Genomic DNA, 24,724 nt, shown 5'->3' with positions numbered 1-24,724 from the left:
AGAGATGAAAGGCAAAACAATGTTTTGATCTGTGTTTTGAGAAAAGGAAAACAAAGATCCTAACAACTCAAATTCAAATTCTGAATTTAAGCATAGCACCCAACCACCACTAACAATTAAACACCAATATCGACAATCATGAATGATCTCTGATTAGCAAGCTGAAGATATTGATACAAAGAGAAGGGCCGCATTGTCACTATGAGTGTTGTCACCACAAGCTGCAAGGCCAAAGAGAGAGATATGGTAGGGTACAACCTACGATATGAGAAATCACCGTATTATGATGCATCACTACAAATACATTCAAGCACCAGTTATGAGAATTTACTACTGCCATAATATAATCTAGTAGTAATGAAAAAATTGACAAATCAGATTGTATAACCACACTAGAAAAGGGAGGTCGAGAGGGGTAGAATTAGAGCCCAAGAGAATGGACAGTATCAGACACCTCAACAGAACACGAGGCCTGGTGCTAACTAGGAAAGGAGTGACTTCGTGCAAGTAAACCAAGTGAGGTTACATCCAATTAAGATCCTCACTAAAGATCTCGATGAACCAACGACATTAGAGAAAGGGGAGGAAGATAAGAAGGGAAAAAAAGGAAAAGGAGGAGAGAAAGAACTAGAGCAGAGGAAGAGAAGAGGGAGAAGAGATCAGGAGGCAAGGGGCTCTCTGACCATAGAGAGTTGGGGAGTTCAAGGAGGCTAGTGGCGGAAGTTAGGGCTAGGGCTTCTCTCAGGGGATCAAGAGTAAGATTAAAACACGATGTTAGGAATAACATATTTGTTAAGTAAACAATGTTATTAAACACGGCATTAATAAAAAAATGAAAATATTTTTTTTAATGAGTCCCCCAAATATTCGGAATCTTATCAAATTTGCAAACTTTAAAATAAAAGTTGCATCAACTATCTTCAGTCGATCTCGACATTTCGGTGAAATCATTATGATGCAATGATAACTGATCAATAACCCGACAACATACGATGTTGCATTATGTTACATTAATGCGCTGGCAGTTTATTACTATATTATTAATTGTTTATCAGAGATATAATTTGGAAATATCTAGTTTACCTTTAAGTTGAAATCTACTAAGATATCAATAGATTACAGTTGCTTAGCAAATATAGTAAGCAACACTTTAGAAAATATTATCTTATATGCTTATGGCCTTTGCTAATTTCGCACTGAACTTTTAGAAGCCGTGATCCTCGAGGTGAAGGCCATGGTAATCTACAGAATATATGTATATATAAATGAAACTGCAATTATAGCTTGTTATGTAGAATTATGATCGAAACAGGAAATATAGCAAGGTTTCGCTACGTTTTTATCATGATAAATCCGCATCTCAGGTTTCCAAGAGCGAATCCAGCTAGCCGGTCAAAAAATGTACTACTTTAACTACACGAGGATTTTGTGCTCTAGGTTGCCAATTTTGCTATTGTGCACAGATACCAGTCGAAATTTGGTCTGCCAAGGGCCATTATAAATAGCCTAGGCCAGGCATGTCCTTGAATCGTCCCCTTCGCCTCTTCCTATAGATCCCAAGCTTTCTCTGCTTTTCGTGTGCATCATGCCCGGGAGAACCGGCCATGGCGGCGAAAGATTGAGATTAAGAGGATCGAAGAAGAGCAAACTCGGCAAGTGACTTTCTCGAAACGTCGAGTGGCTTTGTTCAAGAAGGCTAGCGAGATTGGCACCCTCTGCGGTGCTCAGGTTGGGATCCTGGTGTACTCACCAGGAGGAAGGCCCTACTCGTTCGGCCACCCAGGGTTCATGGAGGTCTCTGATCGATTCCTCCCGTGCGTCCCCACGCCGACCCGTCCCGCCCCTCCTCCGGCCAACGTGCTCGCTCCCCAGCTGAGCAAGCATTACTTGACATCGTAAAAGGGACTGGAGGCCGCGCAGGCCAAGGGTGCGGTGCTTAAGGAGAGATTTGGTCGCCTGGGTTCCGGAGCCTGAAGGCGGAGGGCCTACGAGTCTGATCCTGAAGGCCTCCGCTTGGACGAGCTTCAAGACGTGGTCAAGCGATTGGAGTCGCTTCAGCTGCGGGTGTATTCGAGGGTTTCTACGATCCTGATCATGAAGCTTCTGCGTTCGAGGGCTGCTTTGGCTGTCCAGCCGTTGAATATGATCAACCCTTATGCGACCATGAACCCCACGCTTCATCCAGGTGGTGGGTTCATGGGGAAAACGGCCTTGCTCCCCGGTGGGTTCATGGGGAGCATGGCTTCATGGGGAACGATGGCCATGCTCCTGCTGGGTTCATGGGGAACGATGGTCATGCTCCTGCTGGGTTCATTGAGTGAGGTTCTCACAAAAAATATTTGATAGTAATAATAGTAGTACCACCAATAATAATATATATATAAACTAATATCACAATATCACAATAAGAAGAAGTGGCTCTCGTTGGGGCATTTTGCCTTTTTGTATCTTCTTGTTGTCGCAGAGGTCTCATCGTCTCCTTCAAAAATCTGTACTTCTGGCTCTTTATATATATATATATATATATTCAGTGCTGTCTTTGACATGCACTTGAAAGATGATCTGTACCCCAAAAAAAAAAAAAAAATCAGCAGCTGAATAAAAGCTTATTGGTGGTATAATCCTGTTTGATTATCTTGTTATTCTTTTATTTTGTTATGTCTAGTATGATGCGACAAAGCTGTGATTGGGTTTATTGATTTGGAAGATGGACCCATCAAAATATCAAGTGCTACTTCTACACAGCACAAACAGTCACCCCTTTCTCTTGATGCCCTTTCCTTTTGACAAAAAGGGCATATAGAACTAATATATTCATTTGAAACTTGATTTGAGCATGCTAACCATATATTTAGAATGGTATCGAACATAGCTTACAATCGATCCTAATAGATCATGAATTCATCAACGAGAATTTAGATGAGCTATGTATGCATGCAGTTAACGCTTAGTAGTTGGAATCTTTTATTTAGGATAACATAGTTGTTTCAAAATTTTTCACGAAATCCCAAATCAATATTCATTTTCAGAGTATTTCCTTATTAAAAGTGTTTCTAAGATATTCATTTTTCCATGCTTTCTCTTATCCGCTGCAAATTCTGGCAATTAATCTTGAAATACCTCACTTTTAATATTGGAATTCCAGAATGAATACTGAAATCTGCGATCCCCAGGCATCCCGGCAATATCCTTTTTTTCTAATACCTGTGGTTGTACCTATACTAGGATGGTATAATTCGTCTACTTCAAAAAAAAAAAGAAAAAAGCTTTATCTTAGTTGCTTTTAAAAAAAAAGTAATGCATTCACGAAATTTTATAAATAAATAGAATAATAGTAGCGTCTGGATTTTTTTGTGCCATTATATATTATAAAATAATTCACATGAGAGCAATTATACTGTACATTACAAATGTTACTCGATCAGTGCGACCTTTTCTTTTGCCCCTTTTTGGATTGACACTACACAGGCTGCCATCTCTTTTCCTGGGCACCGCATAAATTATTAGCACAAATAGAAAAAGGAAATCTCCTCATGTAAAATAATTCTGAATATTGAATGTTGCAACTGTTGATTTAAAGACCTTCTACTTCCAAAGATTGCAATGCGATGAAAAAATAGTAAGTTTGTAATAGTGTTCATGAAACGTGCATTGGATCACCATTAGATCACACAATGGCGGCCCCACCGATATTTACAGTTTGGATCTTTGGCTACCAATTTTGCGGCCACGTAGAGTAACCCATCAGGATTAAGCTCGACGTGCAATCAAATCATTAAATGCATGCGAATCTATCTTTTTTTCCAATAAATTCTTCCGCCTCCATCCCATCTTTCCTTGCGGACGTATCATGGCGGAGAGGAAGTTCAGGGGGCGCCAGAAGATCGAGATCAAGAAGATAGAGAAGAAGGCTGCTCGAGATGTGGCATTCTCGAAGCGCAGAGCTGGGATGTTCAGCAAGGCGAGCGAGCTCGCGACCCTCTGCGGGGTGGACGTCGGGGTGGTGGCGTTCTCTCCTGCCGGCCGGCCGTACACGTTCGGATATCCGGATGCCAACGTGGTGTTCGACCGCTTTCTCGGGATAGTCCGAGCGGAAGGAGGCTCCGGCGGCCCCGCGGGCACGACGGCGAGCCATCAGGCCGACATACTCCGCCAGCTGAGCCAGCGCTGCTCGCAGATGATGGACCTTCTGAGTGCGGGAAGAGAGAAGAGAGCCGTCCTGGAAGAGCGGCTCAACAGTGAGAGCGAAGATCCGGAGGACCGGGCGTGGCCGGAGGACCTCGAGGGGCTTGGGCTCGAGCGGCTTGCCAGGATGGTTAGGGGCTTCGAGGAGCAGAGGGCGAAAGCTCGCTTGAGGGTGCTTCAGATCCAGGAGCAAGGGGGGTCATCTGCGGGGCCTTCAGCCATGGCTGTCATTCCGATGCGCGCCGCTGGTTTTGGTGCGCCCGGGGGCTCTGGCCCGTGGATCAACTGATTAACCGATGGTGTTTTCATCAGCGACTCCAATAAGTGATGTGGTTGTATAAACCATACCACCCATGCATTCAAAATCTTTGAACTCCAAATAAGATCTGTCGGAATATCTGCATGCAATGATTTAATTATGTTAATGGGCGTTCTATTTGAAATTAATCTTTTAGCTTTTTTAGTCGAGGATAATAGATCTTGGCATGTCAAAGCTGGCCCACAGGTTGAAATTCCTAGGCTTTGTTATCAAAAAGAATTTTAAAAAAAAAAATATCGTGTACGATGCGCATTATTTATCGAATAGAGCATTTGATGAATTCCATCCATCATCATGCTACACTTGTCTACAACATGTTCAAATACGAATATTCATTTTGTTTACTTTTTTTGATATTCTCATATTTACCTTAATTAATGTGAATTGGAAGGTGGTAGATAAATGATCCAATCGAGAAAAAAAAAAATAGAAAAATGAACAAAAAATTAATGAAAATAGGATTTAAATCTTCTTTTCTTCTATTGATTAATAATAAATTGAGAGATATATAATCTCTATTTATAAAAGTGAGGTCTGTTTTTGCACAACTCGGGTTGGATTTCTTTTCTAGCTCAAACAAAATTCATTTTTTCCAAAATAAACATGACCAAAGAAAATAATCACAAAAAACTAAAATCTTATAACAAGTAGTGCATCGGTTCAAAAGAAATTATGCTTTGATTGACCCGTTTTGGGATATAAATGATGGATTTTGACGTTGATTGTTTGGTACATTGCACCCTTAATTTACAAGATGGTGCCATGTTATAGATCTCATAAAATTATCCCATTTTTTTTTAAAAAAAATATAATCTCAATTGGGTCTCATAAAACCAAGTTATAACATCCAGAAGTTTGGCATATGAATTGGCTTTCTAATATATGATCTCACTCTTGGATCCTATCCAGCCTAGAGCTGATCAAATGATAGGCAAAGCCAGGCTCGGCTCGGGCCCTATAGTAGTTATAGGCTTGATGTTTATGCCCAAGCCAGGTCTGGACATCGGGCCTCTATTTTTTGTCCAGGCTTAGCTCAATCACGAAAGGTCAATACCAAGACTCGATAATGATAATATTCATTACCCCATAGTATAAGATTTTATTATTATAATATTTAATATAATTGATATTAAAGCCTTTTTTTCCCAGGCCCATCCCAGAGCCTATCTTTAGTGTTCAAGCCCACCAAATTTCGAGCTGGGTTGAACGGGCCTGACGGTCCATAATTAATTCTAGTTCAGCTCTACCATGGTAGCCGAAGTGCTCGACATCAAGCGTGATGATCCTTTTGGATCAATAAGTTATATGTGTATTAAAAAAATTTTAAAAAGAGTGTTGTGTAATGAGATTCACTAAAGATTGGCTTAAAGAAGTTTATATTATTATTTTTTTATTGAAAACAAATATATATTATTGAACGTGCAGTTGGGCACCAAAGGATGACTGAATTTTATATTTTAATTTATAGTATTCATTATAGGGTGGTGGAATAGAGGGTTAGTCTTGGTGTAATGATAAAACTGCTCTAGTGTGATCTAAATGTTTTGGGTTCAAAATCCGGAAATAGCCTTTCTATATACAAGGGTAAGGCTACATACATCTAACCTTTCCTAGAATCAACATGCAATATATTATTATTCAGATGATATCCCTACACATTTATTTTCTAGCATGTGCATCTATACTCGAGGGAAAGGGAGGGAAGGAGAGAGGGAGAGATTGGTGCAATGTATGGTGGTAAACAGAATTAACCAAAAAAATTGCTCCATCGATTAGGAATGTCTATGCACCTGTTGTCTTGATCTAAATGAAAGAAAAGGAACAAAATATTATACAGATGAATGGTTTAACTATGGTGAATTGCGTTGATCACCTCTTGAATCTTGCTACTTTAGATAGCTAATTGAGCAAAGTAGGATAGTTGGACCATATTTTATGCTTGATAGAGAATTTTGAGAGTTTTTCTTTTAGAATAACACACAATAATATTTTTTTAGGGCTGAAAATAGATCGCATACGGATCCGATATTGGTATATCCAAATTTGTATCCATATTTTTCAACTAATATAAAAATGGATATAGATATTAAATGAATATCAAAATTAATATTCATATTTGTTCTAAATAGATATGGCTATGAATTGGATATTACACATATCAATATTTATTATAAATAGATACAGACACAAAATATATATAAACATATCCATACTTTTTTTATCAAAATACGAATATAAATTAGATATTTTTTCGAATGTTAATCAAATTTGAGCAAACTTTAATTACGAAAACTAGCAATAAAGATACGATCATAAAGAAAAAATTCAATTAAAAAATATATTTTTAATAACTATTCATTAATAATAAAAACTAACAATTTCATAAAGGATATACCGCTCAAGATTATAATTCGTCACCGTAGTAGACGGGATCTGTGGCGCTTGTAAGGTATTTCACAGCTATCGATAGATGAAAACTATGAAGTGGACGGGACCTTTAGGACCCTAGTTGTTTGAAGACGATGAAGAGAAAAGATGGATGAAATAAACGAACAAAAGTTTTGAGCCTTTCAGGCATGCAGGGTGATTCAAAAAATTTTATTCGAATTATGTATTCCACATTCAAAAATCTTTCGGACACGGATCTGATCAGAGCAAAAAATAGTATCTGAATCCGATATGAATTGGATACAGAAATGGATATGGTCGGATATAATCGGACCCGCATTCGGCCCTATTTTTTTATAAGTAAAATCTACTTTTTGAGAAGAAGTCGTGACTATTTCATTAAGTGAAATGATTATAAAGAGGTGAAAGAGCACATTTGAAGCAAAATCTTGCATCTCCAAACTCATATCTACTAAAAACTGGATATTAGGGGTTCACACAGGAGTGGAACTTATGGTAGAGGCTCTTTAAGAAAGTATATATATATTTTACAATTTGTGATAGGCTAGCAACTTTGTGTCTCTAATTCTTATAAACTCCCTAAGATGTTGATTTTGGACATATAGATTGCTATTTCTTTCCTCGTTTTTGAGTAAAAACGTGACAACTCCATCATATTTTATTTCAGAAAAGTGAAAAAAATGATTGGCCACTCTAGCAAAAAGCTAAAATTTGAATGTTCACAATATCTTTAGAAATTGTTTCACAAGATGGGCTTTGCAAATCTCACAAATGGCTTAAAAAAATTTTATGTTATAAGTGTAGATGGACATAATGCTTACAAATATGTCGAATAAATATGCATTATAATATTCATATATAGTTGGGAAACTAAGGCTGTGTTTGAGTGCTGGTTAAATGATAGATGGAAGGTTGCCAATTTAACTAACCAAATACTATATGGCAACCAAGAAAGATTAAGTTCAACTGAGATAGAAATCACAAATCATGGATCAATTTGTACCAATAGCATGTCATTGTTCTACTCAACTGATGCAGCATTTTTGCACTCTTTTCTTTTTTGGTTAAAAACGGTATATCATATATCTCTAACGTGAGTACATCCAGCCAAGTCAACAGTAAGTAAAAGATACAGGAGAGGGGGTAAAACTGTCGATGACGTCCAAATAAAATTTCTGAAGTGCCGGGCAGCAAATGAGGCAACCCAGTCAGCTGCATGCTCGGTTCGCCTTCCGAAACACATATGCTGCCTGGACAGAGGTAAACTCCCGAACCAGCCTGCGAATCTCACAAATCAGTGGGTGGTCACCTCCAAACCTATCCTCTTCTCGAATCCAGTCAATCACCGTAGAAGAGTTCCTCTCGAGGCACACTCTGTCGACACCTAGCACGCGCCTCACATAGCATTTTTGCTCTTTATTAGATTGATCCCCACTTTGACACCAGATAAAGAATATGTACTAGGAGCCACACCAGTCGAGCCATGCTTCTACATGGTTTGCTATTTTTAAGAAAAAGTAAGGGAAAAAAAAAGATAGTTATAATTCTCATTAATTCCGTCATTTCAACTTTCATTACAGTGTTTTAATACAATTGCAAACTTGGCAAGGTTTCTTGATGTTTATCAACTCATACATTGAATTTCAACTAACAATAGCCACCGCTATTTCATCACTACCCACATCCAATTTACATGCTTCATCAACCCGCGAGATTTTTCTGCTCGATACCGCTCGCGGATGGAAACTAATCAAGACCGTGTCGCGCAAATCACTTTGCATGCACCAACCAAGAACATTTAATTCTAATATTCCTCTCCTCCTCGCCATTTTTGATATAAATGGAACCCCTATGTCCATCTCCTAAACCCATCCCTCCCCCTTCCCTCTTGTCAATGGCCACCAAGCCCAGGAAGACCAGGGGCCGTCAAAAGGTCGAGCTCAAGAGGATAGAGAATGAGGATGCTCGCTACGTAACCTTCTCCAAGAGAAAGCTGAGTCTCTTCAAGAAAGCTGCCGAGCTTGCCACCTTGTGCGGCGCCGAGATAGCGCTTGTTGTGTTCTCCCCGGCAGGCCGGCCCTACTCCCTCGGCCTCCCCACCATCGACGAGGTGTTCCGCCGAGTCCTCTCGAGTGGACCTGCCCAAGTGGGCTCCGGGATGGCCGGCCACAGCGTGGTGAACCCCTCCGCCGAGCAGTGCTCCGAGGTAGCCAAACACTTGGAACAAGAGAGGAGCAGGAAGGCCGTTCTCGCAAAGAGGCTGCAGATGGCGGCCGCCACCCAGGTGGGAAGGTGGGCTCGATGGACTCGGGTGGGACGAGCTCCTGGCACAGGTTAAAGAGGTGCAGGAGCTTAAGTCCAAGGTTGATTCCAGGGTCGGCGAGGTCCTTCTCCAAGGGTCTTCATCGTCGACGAATCCGATCGCCACGGTTGATGCTTGGCCCGTCGGAGGATCTGCGGCTCATCCTCAGTATCGTCCTGGGGGTTTCGTGAGGTTCGACCACGGGGGCTGGTGACGAGCTTGGGCATGGGTTTCGATAAAGCAATGATTTGTAACCAAACTGGCCCTTTCTGGAACTTCATGAGTTGTGTCGTTTGATTGAGGATTTTTAATAAAAGAAACGCATTGAAGTTTTTGTGCTGTGATGATGCTGATCATATTTTTGTTTGATTGCGTTTGCTGATCATGATTTGAAGGTTTGACGTTGTTAAAAAGGAGAGTTTATGTCATATGAAAAATTCCATGGGTTCGGTGCTTGAAGGCTGTTCGGCCTCTTTGTTTTTTGTTTTTTTTTTTTTTTTTTTTGGCTAAAGCGGGCATTTCATACATCACGGGTACGAATACACCCGAAAGAGTCAGAATACAAAACATCCCGAAGTGCTCGGGCATCTCTCTCTCCCCAGCCCATAGGGTGCCTCCTGAGTGGCTCGCTACATATGCAGCCACCCAGTCGGCCGCCCCATTGGCCTCACGATATACATGCATGGCCTGTAGTGTAACCCCCTCTCTCACCATCATCCAAATGTCGCGAAGCAAGGGATGAACACATCCATGACTACCCGAGCCCTACAGATCCAGCTAATCACCGTGCTCGGCCTCTTTGTTCAGGCCAGGAAAATATTGACGAAGGATGATGTCCTCGCTACTCTTTAGCGACTGATTCAACTGCTATAGGATGATTTTGATGTTGTGTTTTTAGCTGTTTGTAAAGACTACGGAGTGTTTGAAAGTTTTTCTTTTCTTCTGCTATCATGTCAATCTATCTAGTAATGTCACCGAGCCTAACCTTGGTACCAAGAAAAGTTGCTTCCTTGCTAGCATCATGCCATGGCGTAGCAGGGGATTGGTGTAATTTACAGGAATGGCACAAAACATTGGTTCTTTGTGGTTCAAAGCATCAATCCAATTACGGCATGTGGCTCTAGAATTTTATTTTGGTATTCAAATTGCATTGCAAAGCAATTTCATGATAGATCTATGAACGAGGGATGTTGCTCTCTCTCTCTCTCTCTCTCTCTCTCTCTCTCTCTCTCTCTCTCTCTCTCTCTCTCTCTCTCTGTTTTTACCGGGCACATGACCAGTAGAAGGATGAGCTCTCTAGACAAGAGCGGCTCAATGCATTTGGGAGCTTTAGGCAAACTTAAAGGCCCCAAAATTAATGCATTTGGAGGCCTCAATGCATAAATAAAAAAAAAAGATAATAAATTTTTTTAGGTAAGAAATGCGTCCTAATATAAATGTATTTGGAGGCCTCAATACATTTATAGCTATAAAGATATGTAGCATTTGAGGCCACCAAATGCATTGGAGGCCTCAATGCATTTGGACGCATTTGGGAGCCTTAATGCATTTGAACACTCACCTTGGAACTCACTATAAAAGATGCATTTGGGGGCTGGGGTCTTAGGCGACCGCCTCAGTTGCCTAAGGATTGTGCCGACCTTGTCTCTAGATCTTAGAAAGCCTTCGTAACAATCTTGTGAATCCTATAGTTTACAATCTTAAGTGTAATTGCATCTGATATGCCAAATTAATCCCATCAATAAATTACGGATAATAATAAATTCAACAATGTTAAATGCATTAGTCCAATTACAACACGTCGCTCTAGAATTCTAATTTGATAGTATTTTCATAATAGATCTATCGACGAGGGATCTTTTCCTTGCTTTTTTTTGGCGCATAAGTGAACATGCTTTAACACGTGGAGGTTTATAATAGGATGGGCATGTGATATTCTCTAAATCTTAGAAAGCCTTATAACAATCTTGCACATTATATAGTTTACAATCTTAAGTAAAATTGCATGTAAAGTTCGATATGCCAAATAAATCCTATTAATAAATCATAGATAACAATAAATTCAGCAATGTTAAATGCATTAGTCCAAGTACGACACATGGCTCTAGAATTTTAATTCGATAGTATTTTCATAATAGATCTATCAATGAGGGATCTTTTTCTTGCTTTTTTTTGGCACAGAACATGCTTTAACACGTGAAGGCTTATAATAGGATGGGCATATGATATTCTCTAAATCTTAGAAAGCCTTTATAACAATCTTGTAATTCTATAGTTTACAATCTTAAGTAAAATTGCATCTACAGTTCGATATACCAAAATAGTCCTATTAATAAATCATGGATTTCAATAAATTCAGCAATGTTAAATGCATTAATCCAATTACGACAAATGGCTCTAGAATTCTAATATGATAGATTGCACTGTAAAGCATTTTCATAATAGATCTATCAATGAGGGATGTTTTTCTCCCTATTTTTGGCACACACATGAACGTGCTTTAACACGTGGACGCTTATAATTGGCTGAGCATATTATGTTCTCTCAATCTTAGAAAGCCTTTATAATAATCTTGCAAATTCTGTAGTTTACAGTCACAAGTAAAATTGCATCTAAAGTTCTATATGCCAAATTAATTCTATTAATAAATCATGGAAAATAATAAATTCAACAATGTTAAATGCATTAGTCTAATTACGACACATGGCTCTAGAATTCTAATGTGATGGTAAGATTGCAATACAAGGCATTTTCATAAGAGAGCTATCAATGAGGGATGTTTTTGTCGTTGTCTTTGGCACACACATAAACATGCTTTAACACGTGGAGGCTTATAACAGGATGAGCATCTTATCTTCTCTAGATGTTAGAAAGCCCTCATAACAATCTTGGGAATCATATAGTTTACAATCTTAAATATAATTGCATCTAAAGTTCAATATGCCAAATTAATCTCATTAATAAATCATAGATAATAATAAATTCAACAATGTTAAATGCGTTAGTCTAATTACAACACGTGGCCCTAGAATTCTAATTTGATAGTAAGATTGCACTACAGAGCATTTTCATAATAGATCTTTTCTCTTTGTTTTTGGCAAGCACACGAGCATGCTTTAACATGTGGAGGCTTATAACAGGATGAGCACATTATGTCCTCTAGATCTCAGAAAACCTTCATAACTCTTGCAATTCCTATAGTTTAAAGTCTTAAGTATAAATGCAACTAAATTAGTTCAATGTGCCAAATTAATCTCATTAGTGAATCATGGATACTAATAAGTTCAACAATGATAAAAGCATGCATGGCCATAGATTTCTATTTTTGTATTAAGATTACACTGCAAAGCATATTCATAATCATTTGGTCAATGAGGGATCTGTTTCTCTTTTTTTTGGTGCACTCGTGAACACACTTTCATACATGGTGGCTTAAATAGGACGAGCATGTTATATTATCTAAATCTCTTAGAAAGCCTTCATAACAATCTTGCAAATCCTAAAAGTTTAAATTCTTAAGTACAATTGCATCTAAATTTCAAAATACTAAATTAATCTCTTTAATGAATCATGGATGATAATAAGTTCAACAATATTAAAAAATTTTATACGAAAATTAGAGCTTCCTTTTTTTTTTGGGTTAAAAAAATTAGTGCTAATTTTTTTAACCCACTTCCAGCATATTTTCCACAAAAAAAAAAAAAAATTGTTATCCTTAGAGGAGCCCTGCATATCCATATCCAAGGGAGATCCAAGTGAAGAGAATTAGAAGATGGTTGGTCAGCAGATAACAACCTAGAGGCCTCCTTTATTTGTATCAGTTTGATTGCAGCCCTCCCCATGAATGCCTGATATATACTTATAATTCTCAAACTTATTGCAAGCTAAGACCACCTTTGCTGTAATCTGAAAGCACGACCTTCCATGAAATTAAATGAAGTCTTCTTTGATCAGGAATGAAACCTCGAAGTAGTTTTGTTCCAAAGTATCAATAATCTTTAGAGGTATAGAGCAACTAGCCATGAGGTAGACATAAGCACAGACCTTGTCAAAGTAATGCTTCTTAGTGAAAGAGAGTGCCTTCCACTTCCACCCATCAATATTGTTATAAAAATTCTAGTTATCAGAGAACTCCAATCACTGCAGGATAGCCTAGCGGTGCACCACAGACCTTGTCAAAGTAATGTTTCTTAGTGAAAGTGAGTGCCTTCCACTTTCACCCATCAATATTGTTATGCATTCTAGTTGTCAGATAACTCCAAGCTTGCAGAAATCCTCACATACTTCATTTAAGCCTTAACATTCTCATTGGGCTAAAAGTTCAAATCCATTCAAATTTAACCATAAACACTACGATTGACCCATAGTGAACCCGTGGGGGCAGCGTCCCCTAGCCTACATAGACTATGGACAAGATCTGCTCTGATACAATTTGTAATAATTTAGAATCTTATCCAAAAAGATTAGCTAGAAAGTATTATTTAGGTTTTTTTAGACTTGTATTAGCTAGTACCCAAGGTCTTTCCGATGAATAATCAATATGAAACTAAATATACGCTTGCATGGATTCTTGCATCTGGCTTCACCGGAGCATCCTGAAAAGTGGCGACAGATATTTGCTTGAGCCGCTGAACATTACATTTTGTTGCTTCCACGAGAGAGTCATCTACAAAGGAACAAGTGGGACACTCACGGACCAGCCAGTTGGCCGAAAAGCTTCAAGAGCGCTGCTATCAACAGCATTTGTAAAAGTTCCGGAGAACATGTAAATCGGATAAGAATGGTGGAATGGGGCATACCTGTTGAGGTCCCATGTTTGATTTGAACCAACCAGAGGGAGAACCGTTAGCTAGGACAGACAAATCTTGCACGGCTACCTTCAACCCATTAGATGATTCCGCTCCAAGAACCATAGTGACTGATCAGGACTTCATGCAAGTAGTTCCGCGGTCAGCTTCAATAGCCATCAGTTCTTTAGACTCTGAAGCATTCTCATCTCTGGAGCCAAGTAAATATTATCTTTAATATTCCTGCCACCAACAAAAGCACCTTGAGTTTTAGATATCAAGTAAGGCATAATTGCCTTAAGCCTATTCACCAACCCCAAAGTAACAGCCAAGTAAGCTGCGTTGCAGAAGCTTATGGATCTTAATCTTTCGGTTCAATGAGGTCAATCATCATTCCAGAGGTGAACGGGGGTTTTCTGATGAGTAGCTGATGCATCCAATTGCGATCTGCACACTATTGCACCTTGTTTGTGGGAGACTCCAATGGTACATTGGGGTGCAGGCTGGGCACCACATGACCAAAGAAATGACAAGCCTTTGAATTGATAGTACTTGTGACCAAACTGCTAAAGCTAAGGCAGGCAAAAGATTTGACTCATAAATTTGGCCATGTCCATCATCCACAAGTCTCTCTCTCTCTCTCTCTCTCTCTCTCTCTCTCTCCTCATTGGATGAGATCAGATCTGATCTTAGGAAATTGGGTAAAGATACACTTTTACCAGTAATGCGGTGCTTTTACCAGTTACCCCAAAAAGCCAAAAAGATGCACTTTTACTGATCTGATCCTTGAACTAATGCAACTCCCCAACCTTTGACGGAAGAAACCCTTAACAAAAACTCTCTTCCGTCTACTCCTTCCTCTCCGTTCCTCCACAATCGGCGAATCCTAAGAGAAAGGAGCCTGCTTTCCTTCTTCCAGGTATGCGATGATTCCAAAGATGGGACCTTTTAGATTGCTGTTATGGTTGGTCACTTTGTTTTCGGGGGTGAACTGAACCGGTATTTTGACTCGTGTAAGCAGTTACTCTCGATTCTGTTGATGTTTTGTTGTATGTTGAGTTGATTTCTTTTTGTTTTTCTGGAAATTATTTGGTTTACGATGTAAAAGATTCTGAATTTTGATTTGTTTTTGGTGCCCTCGAGGCTGTGATTCATTTGAATTTTGGGGGAGGAGAGAGAAAGGGATTCCTTTCTTCATTTTGATCTTTCCTCTCTTTTTTTTTAATTTTAAAGGGGGAGAATAACTGATGTTCTCACATTGCATTTGGGGGATATGGTGTTCTTGCTTTATGGCATGCTTTTATTAGACTTCATATAAACTGATGCATATCATTAGGTTTTTTATGTGTTATCATGTATGGAAAAATGTCTAAGTTATTAATTTTTTTATTTTTTCTTTTTTTTGTGTGGGCTTTTTTATTTATTTATTTTGGGGGGATTGAGGTGGTAGATTGGTTGTACATGATTAATTTTTTCTGTGTTAATGGGGAGTTAGTTTGTTTTGGGGGTGAGGGTGTGCTTTTGAGCCACGATTAAAATTTTCCTGTGTTGATGGGGAGTTGGTTTTGCTTCATGTATGGATAAATGCCTAGAAGTTGATATTTCTGTTCTTCTTTCTTCCTGGGGGTTGCTTTTGAGCTGTGACTTGCATGCTCCTACTTGTTTTGTGCCCTAAAAAGAAAAAGAAAATTCACTAAAAAAGACGACACTGTGTGCTTTTTATTTCCACCTGTCATCAACTTCATATGTGGTAATTTGATGCTGTTTGTCTTTCATTTTCTTTCTGAAAATCCTGTACAGGCACTGTTGTAACCTGTTTGGGTAAAGGTTGGTTAGATTATCTTAAGGTTGATAGATTCCAAAATTGTGAGGGACAGATTGCTTGTTCTTAGAAGAAGATACCATGTTGAGACAGGTCCCCAGTCGGAACCAGAGAACCAAAGGGTTGAGGGTGAAACATGTTCTTCAGATATCTTTGTTGCTTGCTATCTCTGTCTGGTTGCTTTACCAAATTATGCACTCTCATGACAAGAAGAGTACATATGTGGAGAGGAACTCGAAGAGTTCACTGAAGCTAGATGAGAGCCAGACCAAGATTTTCAAATTTGGCAGGAAGGACCTTCCTCGCACTGTGGAGACAGATTCAGTAACTGAGTCTAGAATCAAGGAAAAAGAGAATAAAGAAGTTGGGGATGTAGAACAAGAAAACAAGCATGAAGAAACTGAGGATGGAGGAGGAGGAGGTGGGAATGACGAGATCGACGAACAAGATCAAGAGAAAGTGGAGGAGGAAGCTAATCATGGAAAAGAAATTGATGATGAAGAAGACAAGAATGAAGATAAGAATGGTCAAGTTGAGGAATTGGACTTGTTGAAAGACCGAGAACACGAAGAGGTATCTCATGAGGCTCGCGTGAACAGCTTTAAAGGTGATGATGCATCCAACACTGTAGTTCATTATACCCAAGTGAAAGAACAGGAAGAAAGATCCCGTGAGGCACAGGAAATGAGTTTCAAAGGTGATGATGCATCCAGTGCTGTAGGTCATGATGCACAAGTGACAGAACATGAAGTGGGATCTTATGAGAAGAGAGAAAAAAGCTTTCAAGATGATGATGCATCGAGTGCTGTAGAACACGATATCCAAGTGACAGAATCCAAATCTGAAAATGGAGGTTCGGGGGGTGTGGATGAGAAGCAATTAGGAAAAATGGAAAGGAAAGAAATAGAGAATGAAACTACCAATGGAACAATAGGTGGTTTCAAAGGTAATGATTCAAGTGCCGCTGGATCGGATATTTCCAACACTCGTGTTTCAATTGTCATCCATGAAGATAGTGAGACCACACCAAATAATTACCTAACCAGAAATGGAAATGCTGTTGAGAAAAGAGAATCAGATGTTGGAGCTTATCGTAAATTGGAGGATGGGTCTTCCTCCAATTCAACAACAGGGAAGTCTAACAACCACACAGAACAGCAGGCTGATTTACCTACGGTGAATGCGATTGGCAATCAAACTGAACCGCACATGAACTCAAAGAAAAATGAAATGGAACTGCAGACAACTTCTTCGACTATGTTTAGCCACAAAAGGGAACCACAGATGAATTCAACAAGTGTTTCTGACCAATCAGAATCTGAGATCAAAATGATGGTGATTGATACAGTAACTAGTGGTGTACCTCAGCAGAATGAATCTGCCGCTTTGGAATCAGTTCAAGATCAACATGCTACAGTCGAGATGGTTACTCCTAGTGACAATAAGTCCAACTTAGAGAATATAGTGATGGAGCAAACTGAGAGTTCCAATACAACTGCGAGACCAGAGGAGTCAGGAGGGAGCTCTACCACATCTTCAGCCAAAAATGAGAATGGAGAAACAGTTTCTACTGAATCAGGCAATTCTTCTCATTAAGTGGCTGCACATACAGATCAGTCCACCTTACAGAACATCAAGACAAAAGCAGAGAGTGGCGGGGAGGAAGCTGCAGAATGATAATCTGTTTGGAAACATGGGATCAATTCCTAACTCTGAAGTAGGCGGCAGGGCCTAGTAATAGTCATATGTTCTCTTCATTTGCTTCAATGAATGATCAAGGCAATTTGTTTTGTGTTTTACTCGAATAACTTTGCCTAACACCGTTATGAGTTCCAGTCCTAATATTTTTGGAGGGATATAGAAACAGCATCTATCTTTCATGCCTGTTCGTTTCTTCTAAACATATCTGTGATTTGATCATACGGTCTTTTACGGAAACCAATGCTTGCATGGAGTATGCTGCCTTGTTTGTGCCATCAGTTATCTCTCACAAGTCATAACCTGCAGGTTGTAACATATCCAGTATATTTTACCTTGTTCATAGTTATGATTACTTGTTAGCTGTTGAGTTGTTTTAACATCGGATTGGAGAGTCATCTTAATAATTTTCATTTTCCCATTTCTTTGCTGTGCTTGACGTATGGTGGACAGGTGAAAAGTTTCCAAGCAATTTGTTTGGGGTACCCTTTGCATTTGCAGGATAATATCATGTACTTAACGCAGGTGGCCGAATTGGATACTCTGCCTTCTCTGGAGTGCTTGTGGTAGAATAACTATTATTCTGCTTTGATTGGTGGATCGTTTGTGGTAGGTGGACATGGAAGCATTTTATTGTGCAAAGGGTGTTTCAACATTGCAAGCATTTTGTTGGTACTGAGTTTGGTAGAAGAATAAGTTTTGAAGGGATATTCCCGCTACTGTAGAAGGGATAGGCTATACTCCTTAGGGTAAATCCATTTTGATATTTGTTTGGAGGGATTGGTGGAGGATATAAGTGAATGCATCAGTTTTTGTGATGGTTTGGATTTAATGATAAGAACAAAATTGTCCACTCACTTTTTGGTGTGTTTAGAGGGTAAATAAGGATAAAATCATATTTAGAGAGAATAAATTTTCTCCATTCCGTAGGACAATTCTATTCCACCAATTTGGCGGAATAGAATTGTCCAAATAATTCCACATTTTGAACTTTAGTTAGTGTGCTGCGCGGCTGTTTTGAGGTGTTTGGCAGGATAACTCTCTGTTTAGGGTGATATCGCCCTGACTCATCTCCTATATGCTAAATGCGTTGTTAAAACTATCTATTCAGGGTGATATTGGTCTAACTTATCTCCTATACCAAATGCGTCGTTAAAACTAGATTTCTAAGGCTTGTAAATGGCTTTACGGGTTCCAGTAGGATCCAGATACTCACAAAGCTAGTTGCATGAATTATTATGAATTAAAGAGAGGCCTTGGAATTGCACAAGGGATCTTTTGCTAGGTTAAACCTCATAAACCTCAGAAACAAGGAAGAGGAGAACCAATGCAGTGTGATTGGTAAGGCAATACTTTGCAACAGCCAAGAGAGGCGAAAAAAGATAACATCACTGTTAGAAATGGTTAGAAACAGGGAAGAAGAATCCTTGTGCCATCCTTCTCTCAAAAAACAGAAACACCGTGCCATTAGCCTAACATGTCATGGGAAGGAAAAATGAAAACACAGATATCATATCTTTATTAGCATGACTTAAATCTCCCTTTCCAAAGGAAGTTGAATAGGTTCGTCAGCCAAAAAGAGATCAACGCCATACAGCTTGACAGAGAGAGATAAATTTACTTGCAAAAAGAAGGTTCGACAATATTATTATATATATATGTATATATTTTTTTCAAATCAAATGTAATGGCAAAGTAGCTTTGAACAGCCGCTCCAAGTTTGCAAGCTCTCAACTTGAGAATGTTCCAAGCGAAAATCAGGAATAATGGGAATGCTGCCCTAATGCTCAGCATGCTTCCTCTCAAAGAGACCATCAGGACCTGAAAGCCATAAACCAAGTGACAAGTATTTAAAGTAATAGTTTCGGTAAAAAATGGCAGCCAAGAAAATTGTAAGGAAACCAAAAAAGATTAACTCAGATGGACAAGTTTCAACTCTAGTTTCTTCACAAAGCTATAGCACTTGAGAGAGAATTAATAAACAAACAGAAGCATCAAATTCAACTTTCTACAACTCTATCGATAGCGAAACAACATCAAACTGCTACAACAAAAATAGAAAACATGAACATCAGGGAACTAAGTTTCCTGCACAGTATAGTATAAAAAAAATAAAAATCAAAAACCAGTGAGAAAGATGAAAAAACCCATTCTACATCCAAAAGGATTTGTGCATTTGACTAATAGCTGATGCAATTATTTTTTTTAAGCTGGGAAACAGTGTTTCTTTCTATTCAAATGAACAAGAAGACCATGGTTGATGGCGGTCAAAGATCATGTCCGGACACGGCAATGGGCTGCAGGAACATGGTTTTCTCTCAAACTTAGTTTTAGTTGTCAATTTTTTGCATTTGTTACTCTAGTTAGTTTTAGCTTTTATAGGTTATTTTGAATCAAGGACTAGATCAAAAGATCTCATTTTTTATTTGATGCATGGGTATAATTTTGTAGCAGTACTGCTCAAAGTACTCGTCAGCTACAATAATCATGAACAGAAACCATAGCTTATGGGGTTAGTTTTGGGATCATAAAATTTGCCAAGGTTTACAAATAGGCATCCTAGGATTTAATATAATTGAGTTGGATGGTTGAGCAATGAAGAATGATGTTTTGAATAATGTCTTCCTATTATCTTGTAGTGTGATTTCGCAACATGAGTGTGAGACCTTCAAATGTTAGTGTGAGGCATAGATTTCTTTTAGTGGTGCAAGCCCACTAGGTGTTGTCTACTTCTGTCACCTTTTCTATTTTGTTTTTTCTAGCACTAGCCCATCTTTCTTCCAAACATTCTTGATCAAAAATATTGGTCTCCATAGTTCACAGAAGCTTTATTTCCCACAGGTCATTTGTGTCATACAAATATCAGATTTTTCTGATAAAAAATTCCAGCAATACACCCTTAAAAGCCATATAGCCCCCCAAATCCTAAACCCTATGTTAGACAACTTTAACCCATCACCTATCTGCTTCAAGAACATTGTCTTTCTAGTACAATTTTAGTGACACTTCACATCTAAACCTACTCCTCCAGCAATACATTATAATAGCCTTATTGGTTCCTTTCCATAGACTGTCCCACACCAAAGGTCATGTTATAATATAGTATATCTGAAACAACTCACAAACAGCCTACTATCGAGCCAAGGATACAGCTTGAAGGTGTTTAAACTATCTCATGCACATAAATAAGAGCATCAAGTGGTAACATGAATATAGCTGTCAGGTGCATCATTTCCAAGTCCTAGATACAAAAATATATTGTAATTATAGTATGTTTATTTGGTAATGTATTTATTATCAAGTATGCATCACTGTAGGCAAGTTATATTCAAGATAAAGTTATATGCATCAAGTACGCATTACTATAGGCGAGTTGTATTCAAGATGAACAGTCATTTTTGAGTTCAAAGCAGATTTTACATCAATTCAAATAAAACCCCCAAAAGCAAGCTACATATGTATTTCTAGCCATATAATGTGAATTGTTCAAAATTTAAAAGAGGTGGGAGCACACCAAGATCAGCATAATCATTGAGATAACAAGTCATCACTCCATTATGTCATGCACAGACCTTTGGAGTTTGGACAATTGCATAAGGAACATCCTTTGTTGTTAAATTACTATGTCTCAGCAATTGAATGGTGCTTTTTTTGGCATGAACTTTAAATGACAAAACTAGACTACTTTGCAACATCCAGACTGGAAACAGAGAGATACACATCAGTCACATTTCATACAAGGTGATTAGGAAATACATGACTGAACAAGAAAACAATGGCATGCTCTCTGCACCACGGTGATATAGAAAACCGCATATGTACATGAGAAATTATAGACCAAAACTTCCAAGCTAATTAGAAGATCTGAAACTAATTTTAAGTTTGCAAAAGAAAACCAGTAAGTAGAGAAACAGCGATCAGATTCTACATACATTAAACAAAGCCAACGCGATGTAAAAATAGCATAGAAGTATAACATTAGAAATGTCTGGAAGGATGGTGACTACCAAATAATCCTAGGGGGCAGGAAAACGAAGAAAAGATAAAATAGTCCCCTAAATTATTTTTTTTATTTGAGTCACACCCGTAACAACAGAATCCATAATAATTAGAACCATACCAAACCCGAGTTTGTAATGTGCAATAGAGTTTAAGGGGAAGATATAAGGCAAGGAAAATGAGCGAAGACCTATTGGTGTCTAGATATGTCCCAGTACGTGAAGAGATTGTGTGGCCTTAAACAATCTTGATCCACCCAAATTGTGGTGGAGTTCAGCTACAGTTTGGGACTCCTCTAATTGCTTGTCCAAATGATGCTAACAATCTGGACTGCTACGAATAAATGAAGAAGCCAAAACAAGGCATTGCCTAGATTTCTCAACGGTCCTTAGCCTCCTAAGAGTTATCTTCCTGGAACAAGTCATTTTTCTGAATAAATCTCCCATAAAATCACCCAACCATGTAACACTACAGTCCCACTGAGTCATTAGAACGTGCTAATGCGAAGCAACATGACCGCTAGAGAAATTGTCGCCTCACACGAAGTCAGCCTATCAGGATAAATTGTCAACTGACCAATCTAAATTACAAAAATACCATGGAGCCTGATCCACTTCAGTGGCAAGATTATTAAGAATTCCTTCTAATTTATATGGATATGAGTAGGATCAAGTCAGGTCCTCAGAATCCACATAATGGAAATCTAAAATCAGAATGCCATGAATGATCAGGTTGATATCTAATTCAAGCATACAAAAAATAAACATTATTCTGATTACAACACTTGTCCTTTATTTTTTTTAAAAAAAATAAGGCTTGATAAATACTAAATAGATTTGGGTTCCACAATGTAGTAAAAGAAAAGCCAAAATACATGTAGAAAGGCAGAAGAAATGCCAAAAATAGACATCTGATGCGCTAAACAGTCATAATAATTACCATCAAAAGAAGAAAAATAATATCAAGGAAAGAAACCTAGACTCTTTCACTAATTCTGACTCTCAAAAGGACAAATAAAAAGGAATGATTAAGAAAATACGTGTTCCATCCAAAGATGCACCCCTCAAAAGTTCAAGCATGGGAAGATAAATTGCATGTTAAATAAGCAAACCTTGTCATAGATCTGGTTGTTGTGGTTAATTTGGAAAAACACAAGATTCTAGTGATAGAAAAATATGAAGAAACACTGGGCATAACTCAGAACCACTGTTTGCAATTCAATGAAGCTCTCTCAAACTTTAACTATAGCATATAATAGGTGCATGCCTCTTACTAGAGATAATCAAATTTCGTATTCAATTTTACGATGGCCTCATGGTTGACTCAAACAATTGGCAAAATGGATTTATAAGCAACAATTCAGAAAACATCAACTGCGTAATAAATCAACATGATACAAAAGGATCAGTTAAACATCAACAACATATCAAAAGAAACATTTCCAACATTTAAAAGACGTACTATGCTGGCCCCAAATCCTTCCTTCGGTTTTCACATATAATGATAGATGACACAATATCAAGAATCGAACTTTTTCACATATGATGATGGATGACACAATATCAAAAATCGAACAGAAAACACAAGTCATCATAACAATTATTCAGAAAAGGAAAAACAAGAAAAGAAAGATAACAAAGCATACCCCAAGGGAACTCCTTGTTACGGACGTGCAAATATTGATAAGCCTGCGAAATAACATTTTTTTTTTATGATCTAATATCAGTGAATGCTTAATTTCAACAGCATAATTACTAAAAACATGATCAAAAAATGAATTATCTTTTTTTCAGAAAATAAAACAGTACCGGGGGTTCGGGATGGTGGGGGTGATCCTGGGAGAGGTTATAGATCGAGAGCACAGTACAGGTGACGATCCCCGCATACGTTATCTTCTCCCATTTCGCCGTCTCATCTGCCAAGATCGAATCGGATCAAAAGAAGTTCTCATTCCAAGAGACTCAAACCATAACCCTAATCCAAAGAGATCGAACAAATGGAATCTATTCCGAATGGAAAGAAAACGGAAAAAGGGATACAAAGCACATACGAGCGTCGTCGTGGAGGGGGGAGGAGGAGAAGCTCCTCTTTCCGGCGGCGGGGTTACTCCGCAACGCTCCGCCGCGCAGAAGCACTCGCAGTCCATACCGCGCCGCCGCCATCACGATCGTCGTTTGCCTTCGTCTCGCCCTCTCCCGTGGGGCTTCTTTTCTATCAGTTCTGGCCTGCCGGCACGTGAGAACAAATAATGAACGGCTATGATGGCGTGACGGTGATTAATGGCTGTGGTTTTAACCTTAATAGTGGTTGTCTAAATTTCCTTGTTAATCAACTATCTTTATTTGTAGAGGTTATCAGTCAACACTAGTTGACAATTCACAGCCCTGGACTTTGAAATATTTTTATGCCAATGATCTGTCTCTCTCTCTCCCCCCTGTTAAAGGAAAATAAAAATCTCTCTTGAAATGCAATTCTAGATCTTCTAGACCTAGACAAATCTAGTAAGTCGTTGACATGATATGTGAGGAAGATGGTCAAGTTTGTTCTAGTATCACTATAGAAAAGATTATCTTATAGTTCAGGATTGCACACCATTAGTTACCACAGGAAGCATGTCAAGATTGGTGATATAAGTTGATGTCAATGGACTATAAGGAGATGCTAGAATAAAATGTTGATAATATCACCAACTGGTCCTGCAGGAAGAAAATTTTCCTCTTGAATTCTTACAAAAGGAATATAATTTTAAAAATAATATTAAATTTTTTTTTAAAAAAATATAGGAAGTAATTATAAAATTTTTTATTCTTACTTGGAAACATGATTCAGAGTTCTATTGCTTGCACATGAAGAGTTCTCTGGCCTTCTGAAGTTGGCTTAGCAACTAAATATTCCAGCTAGTATGCCACAATTTCTTGGAGTTGTATTGATCCCTGGAGACTTTAAGAGCAGTGAAGGGGATGGAATGGTCCATCCGACTGCCCCCTGGTGCTGGGAAAGTGGTTCAAGGGTAGAGGTCCCATTTGAGCTACCATTGAGGTGGAAACACTTCTAGGAAGTCATTCTTCCTTCCAGGGAGGCAGAGAAGCTGTTCGGAGACCTAGACGCTATGAGGACTGGTGCTCTTTTTTTTTTTTTTTTTTTGATGATAAGAGAGGACCAAAAATAAGGCCGCCCAGATTTTATTGAGAAAAAACATATAC

At 38.6% G+C, this 24,724-nt stretch overlaps 4 protein-coding genes across 4 annotated transcripts; 3 read left to right on the top strand and 1 right to left on the bottom strand.

The window, feature by feature from the left end:
• The first annotated feature begins 3,850 nt into the window (after positions 1-3,850).
• On the top strand, positions 3,851-4,474 carry LOC103707659 (agamous-like MADS-box protein AGL29). The gene has a single exon (XM_008792227.2). It carries the CDS (start codon positions 3,851-3,853, stop codon positions 4,472-4,474), a length of 624 nt encoding a protein of 207 aa, XP_008790449.2.
• Positions 4,475-8,807: 4,333 nt separating this feature from the next.
• Positions 8,808-9,251, top strand: LOC120107983 (agamous-like MADS-box protein AGL61). Its single transcript, XM_039121514.1, has one exon. The coding sequence runs from the start codon at positions 8,808-8,810 to the stop codon at positions 9,249-9,251; it is 444 nt and encodes a 147-aa protein (XP_038977442.1).
• Positions 9,252-14,653: 5,402 nt separating this feature from the next.
• On the top strand, positions 14,654-17,758 carry LOC103707632 (myb-like protein X). Its single transcript, XM_008792200.4, has 2 exons — positions 14,654-14,921; positions 15,803-17,758. The coding sequence occupies exon 2, from the start codon at positions 15,906-15,908 to the stop codon at positions 17,418-17,420; it is 1,515 nt and encodes a 504-aa protein (XP_008790422.1). The 5' UTR covers positions 14,654-14,921; positions 15,803-15,905; the 3' UTR covers positions 17,421-17,758.
• Positions 17,759-19,018: 1,260 nt separating this feature from the next.
• On the bottom strand, positions 19,019-23,797 carry LOC120107986 (cytochrome c oxidase subunit 6a, mitochondrial-like; the record flags this gene model as incomplete). Its single annotated transcript, XM_039121518.1, has 4 exons — positions 19,019-19,343; positions 23,167-23,209; positions 23,330-23,436; positions 23,572-23,797. Coding segments are annotated over 4 exons (417 nt in total), but the record flags the coding sequence as incomplete, so codon positions are not given.
• Positions 23,798-24,724: the final 927 nt, after the last annotated feature.

Source organism: Phoenix dactylifera, unplaced genomic scaffold, assembly GCF_009389715.1.
Source record: "Phoenix dactylifera cultivar Barhee BC4 unplaced genomic scaffold, palm_55x_up_171113_PBpolish2nd_filt_p 001105F, whole genome shotgun sequence".
Lineage (NCBI taxonomy): Eukaryota > Viridiplantae > Streptophyta > Magnoliopsida > Arecales > Arecaceae > Phoenix > Phoenix dactylifera.
The sequence above is the reverse complement of the archived record's forward strand: the minus strand, read 5'-3'. Positions and strand labels throughout refer to the sequence as shown.